This window comes from Chenopodium quinoa, unplaced genomic scaffold, assembly GCF_001683475.1.
Source record: "Chenopodium quinoa cultivar QQ74 unplaced genomic scaffold, ASM168347v1, whole genome shotgun sequence".
Taxonomy (NCBI): Eukaryota; Viridiplantae; Streptophyta; class Magnoliopsida; order Caryophyllales; family Amaranthaceae; genus Chenopodium; species Chenopodium quinoa.
In genome coordinates, this window is record NW_018744128.1 from 693,834 (window position 1) to 699,833 (window position 6,000).

General features: G+C 32.9%; 1 protein-coding gene across 1 annotated transcript; it reads right to left on the reverse strand.

Moving 5' to 3' along the window:
- Nucleotides 1-213: 213 nt before the first annotated feature.
- On the reverse strand, nt 214-2,946 carry LOC110692701 (14-3-3-like protein). The gene is made up of 4 exons (XM_021869741.1): nt 2,276-2,946; nt 1,179-1,301; nt 541-657; nt 214-448 (listed from the first exon to the last, which is right to left on the reverse strand). Exons 1-4 carry the CDS (start codon nt 2,759-2,761, stop codon nt 392-394), a joined length of 783 nt encoding a protein of 260 aa, XP_021725433.1. The 5' UTR covers nt 2,762-2,946; the 3' UTR covers nt 214-391.
- Between the last annotated feature and the right edge of the window lie 3,054 nt (nt 2,947-6,000).

The following is a 6,000-nucleotide window of genomic DNA, read 5'->3' on the forward strand; positions in this document are numbered from 1 at the left end:
AACACCAAAAAACAACTAAACAGAATTGACGTTGGCATAAGACAGCTAATCAGAATCAACCCACAGAAACAAATTGATCTGTAGCCATTAAATTTCATGCAACTTGGCTTGTACTTTCATGCTTTGTTCAAAGTTTCAATCAGAACCCATCTATGCACTAATGCACACCCCAAGAGGCGAATTCCCAGTCGCATCACGAATTCAAAAAAGAGATAGAGGAAGGCAGGCCGCCAATTGAGATAGAGATTAAAAATACGATATTGTTTGATATAATTTAGAAATAAGAATCAAGATAACAGCTAGGAACTGTCAAATATTCAGCAGCACCCTCAATTCAAAAATTAAACCATCGCAAATCAAAAGGCAAATCCTAATTCTAAACAATGAGCTTTCACTTCTCTTCATCCTGCTTGTTGGATGCCTCTTTGATCTCGTCAGCTCCATCCTCCTGCAATAGAAAATACAGACCCCATTAAGGAACGATGTGGCAACATAGACATAGTATAATGCAGATTCGAATAATGAGTTAATTATCCCTACCTGCATGTCGGAGGTCCACAAAGTCAGGTTATCCCGGAGAAGCTGCATAATCAGAGTGCTGTCTTTGTAGGAATCTTCCCCAAGGGTGTCCAACTCAGCAATTGCTTCATCAAAGGCCTTGAGAAAGAAATGACATTGTTAAATGAAAAATAGAGCTCATAGTATGTAGCATGTCAGCATAGATCTTGCAGAATTATTTTTGAATAAAGCCACAAATATACTGCTGATAATTGGTTAACAGCATGTACAAAGTCAAAAACAGTATACTATTCTATCATACAAAAACATCTGTAGTGAAAAATACTACCCCCAGTTGATTAATGCATAATGTAGCTAACTAATGTACTTGAGGATAGTCCAACATTTCAAGACAAAGCATTGTAAGTAAATAGTTAATCAGTTCCATGGTAAATGGTTAATCAGGGTAAATGATTTTCAGAGATGATCATCTAACACGAGAAATGAACGTTAGGCTTGCTAGTTGGATACAGGAAGGTCCCTTTATGTAATACAAACCTTGTGACATGCTGAATTGAAAAGAAGATGAAAAACAAAACTGCAAATCAAGTGAGAAAAGAGAATCTCTTTCTGGTCTTGATATGAAAAAGGGGTATCTCTTCCCTAGTTATAATTCTTACCTGTTTAGCTAGGTTGCAGGCACGATCAGGAGAGTTGAGAATCTCATAGTAGAAAACTGAGAAGTTAAGTGCAAGACCAAGACGGATAGGATGTGTTGGAGGCAAGTCAGCATTCGCAATATCCTGCTAAATGAAAAAGACAGGCATTAGTCATAAGTTGGCTAACAACGCCACATACACTCGATCCATAACAATCAACGATCAAACTCATAACAATTGACCAAACAGAACATTCAACAAAAGAATTCGTTCAAAGTACAAAAGACAACATCTTCAAAATAGCAACCACAACCAATAACAGAAACACGTCAAACAAAGAACAAAATATAGCGATCACTGAGCCTGGGAAAATGATCCATTATCCCATCAAATTGAAAATCATCTTATATTATCACTAGTTGATAACACATTATAATATCGCTTTCATCACATTTTCCCTCTAAAGAAATTCAGATATTCTTCTCATTTGCCATGGAATGCCAACCCTAAGATCAATACTAGTAATACATTTTTTACATTATTCAGTACTAATTGCTTCTCTAATGACAAACATTTCTTTTCGAATTCCTATTTCCCTTTGGTTACACCTTTATGCAGCAACAAATTCGATTATGAAAGAAAAATAAGATCAACATCAATATGTAAAGTTTAACGCAATTAGCATCTTAAGATAGAACAAATTGACAAAATTCCAACACAAATATCAATGTCACTATCACCAAAAGTCCCCATATAACAACATAAAACAAAGATTTCCAATCACTTTCACATCAATAATTTTGATGATCTCCTTCAACGTTTCGTCATACCAATCAACAGTGTCATATCAAACAAGTTTTCAGACAAACAATCAAAATATGAATCAATTAATCACACATTATGCAAAATTAATTCAAATTAACAATTAGATCGCCCAACATTAACGATATAAACCACGATTAACACAATGCCGATGAAATTACCAAAAATCTAAACAAAAAACATTAATCCGATGCTAATTTCAACCAATTCCACCAAAACATGAATCCAAATCAAAATCCAAATCAATCAAATCACAAAATCAAAAAAAAAAAAAAAAAAATCAAAAAACAAAGTACCTGAGCAGCTTTGTAAGCAGAGAGAGTATTCTCAGCAGCCTCTTTCCTTTCAGATCCAGTCTTAAACTCAGCCAAATAACGATAATAATCACCTTTCATCTTGAGATAAAACACCTTAGAATCGGCATTAGTAGCAACAGGGATAAGCTTGGATTCCAGAAGCTTCAAAATACCATCACAAATGTTAGAAAGTTCAGATTCAATCATAGATCTGTAACCTCTAATGGTGGAAACATGATCTTCATTTCCACGACTTTCTTCCTTTTGTTCGATCGATGAAACGATCCGCCATGAAGCACGACGAGCACCAATGACGTTTTTGTAGGCGACGGAGAGAAGGTTACGCTCTTCGACGGTGAGTTCTTCGCCTTCGCAAGCGGCTGAGACGACTTTCTCCATGAATTCTACCATTTCTTCGTAACGTTCGGCTTGTTCGGCGAGTTTCGCCATGTATACGTTCTCATCTCTTGCTGTTGATGCCGCCATTGTTGGAGTTTGAAGCTTTTTTTTTTTTTTTTTTCCTGAGATTTGCGTTTTGATTTTGGGTGTAATTTTTAGGGATTTTGAAATTTGAAAAAATTGGAGTCTTTGGATTCGGAGAAATTGGAGGAAGAAAGTGAACAGGGTGCCAGCTATATAACCGCATCACGCGGTCTTGAGGTTTCTCTTTTAGTCCAATTTTATATATTTATATTTTCTTCAATAACTATAAAAAAAAAAAAAAAAAAAAAAAAAAAGATTAACCCCGTATGATGCACGGTTTTAATAAAAAAAATTATAGTGTAGAATTCGAATATACAATGAATCTTTTCAATTTTGTCATAAATACATTGAAACGAGATTTCTTAAAAGAAATAAAGTTTGAATATTTCAGGAAATTTCTAGACGTTTGAATATTAGTGTTAATGAACTGAAGAGAGTGAATGATAGATCTTTAAATCAAAAGAAAGGAATACAAATGCTATTCAATTTACTGTACTTCGGTTTTCTAGATTAAAGTTGTTGAAAGAACTTAATTAGCTTGTTTACGAAGTATCACACACAACAACAACAAAAAAAAAAAACCTATCACAAAAAAATGACATTATCAATGGTTTTAGGCGGGAAAAAGTTTCATAAGAAAGCGACACGTATACAGTTTTGAGGAGAGATGATGTCAGCAATGTTTTGTTTTAGTAATAGTTAATAGATGTGTTTTTTTATGTGGCTGACTGATACACCAAAACATTGATCAAGTAACGCTTGAGTTAATAACCTCTGACCAATCGAGTGACCCTTGATCTAGTAATCCCTAATCAAGTAACCTCTGAACGACTGAATAACCCCTAATCAAATAAATCCGGCCACACGGTCTGGCCAGCAACATATGAAACTCTGTGTTTCTTCCATTACCTTTGGCCTTTGGGGGAGTACTATATGCAAGTTGAATTTTGTTAGGAGTAAAAAAATATATATTTACAAAATTGTTCTTGAATCAACTAATGTTATCCGATTAACAGCCCCGAAAACTTGATTCAAAATTCAAACTATGCTCGAAATCACTGGACCTGATTAGGATCAATTTGAACCAATCTAACTCATTAATAAATGATTATTGTATTAAAATAAACATATTGGCAATTGAACTAAAATGTTATGACCTAATCCAAGCACAAATCATCTCGAATAAGTATTACCCAGAGATGAACCAGCTTGAATCAACCCAATCCGAACAACCCAATCATCCCTTTTGCGTTCTTCCTATTCATTGACTATTTTATCAGTTCATATGCAATGTTAATTTATTAAAAAGCTTTTAATAATTGTCTATATATGGTACCTCATATAAATTTAGAAATGCAAGTGTTGTATGTATCATTTTTCTATATGCAATGTCTTGCATACCAACATTTTTCACCCTTTTTGAGTTAATATAATGTTTTAACTAGGTATGAGTATTTATTTGTAACATAGGGATTCTTAAATAACACTATTTCATCACTATAAGAACACCTTATACCAATTGGTTGTTGATGTAGTGGTGATTGAAACTACACTTGATAGGGAGGAGCGTTTGTACGATCCCCCGCAACAACAACTGGGAAGGAACTAAAGAGTGAACCGGGAAGAACAACAAAAAAAAAAAAAAAAAAAAAAAAAAAAAAAAAAAAAAAAAAAACCTATAAGAACACCTTATAAAAGTGGTTTGGGCCAAGGAAAGAGAGAAATTGAGATTGATTGAGTCACATGTTTTGTTGTTTTACAATGGCTCGTAAAAGTAGCCTTATGATAATAAAACAGTTTTCCACAAATGTTGCAACATTATTGAGTGTGTTGGTCAAAATTTGTTATAATTTCAAATTTTTATTGCATGGAGTATTTCAAGTTTCAACTGTGTTGGCCAAGCTCCATTATTTGTTTAGTGAATCAATGGATGAAACAAAGATCAATTGTCACGGTATATTGGGGATGAGCCAGGCCCAAGTCAATTGACTAATTAGTTAGGCCTGACACAATGGGTATGTTTTGGCATCATATGGTTAAATCCTCAAGTTAAACCTTTTTCTGCATGTTTACACACGTTTGGTAATTGCTTATAAGTTCCTCATCTATACTAATCTATTAAAAGGTGTTTCTAAATAATTATACGTGTCACGTGAAACCAAGTCAAGCACAAGAAATAACAAGGTTTGAACTTAGGATCAAGTAGAATTAAATAAGAACTTCTTACCATCTTAACTACTTAATAGTTGTGATTTCTTATACCATTGAAATATATATTCAACTTGGATTGAATGAGTGTTAATTTATACAATTTTTAAAAATTTGATTTTGTATTGACTAATAATTTCCACTATAGGTAGTGATCGGCTGATTGCAAGAAAATGTTAACTTTTGATTAATTCAAAAAATTATGTCTATTTTTTCATGTCATAAAATACCAGGTTTTATGTTCAATAGTTAATAATTACTATACAACTAATGTAAATAAAAAGGATACAAAGTAAAAGCATTTGAGATAATCATCAAACAACCAAAAAAAAAATAGGTTGGACTCTTTTATGTGTAAAATTATTATTACAATATGATTTTTAACGTAGCAATACGGGACATTGTCTGGACCACATACTAGTTGTTATATGAAATTTTGCATGAAAATTATGGGATCATTACCTTATCAATGAAATTCAACCTCCATACATATGTTATTGTTCCTTATTTCCCATTACTACACAATACAACCTCTAAAATGGTAATGGATTGTTATGAAAATGTATGAAAAAATGAGTTATTTGAAAGGGGCTAGCATTAGTGCATTACCACATGTATTGGCTTGACTAGCATGAATGTTTCATCATAAGCTTACTAATAAAATCATTATTATTGCCACTTAAATTAGCAGCCAATCAAATTATTTTAATCATCAGACGGGTCAATATTAGTGGATCTACGAGTATTAGGGTGCAATGGTGCATGTATATGTAAAGCACAATTAAGTCTATTTATAAATTAGGCTTTGTGTACTTTTGTGACACACTTGCACTGTATACAAGTATATTGCGCCAAACTCCCTATTCAAGATGAGTAGTAGTAGTAAATTGTAAGGCCCCATTCACTTTACCTTATTTTTGCTGAATTGAAATTATTTTTACCGAACTGAAATTAATTTTACTGAACTGAAATTATTTTTGCTGAACTGAAATTATTTTTACTAATTTTACTAATTTTACTTTATTTTTTCTTTA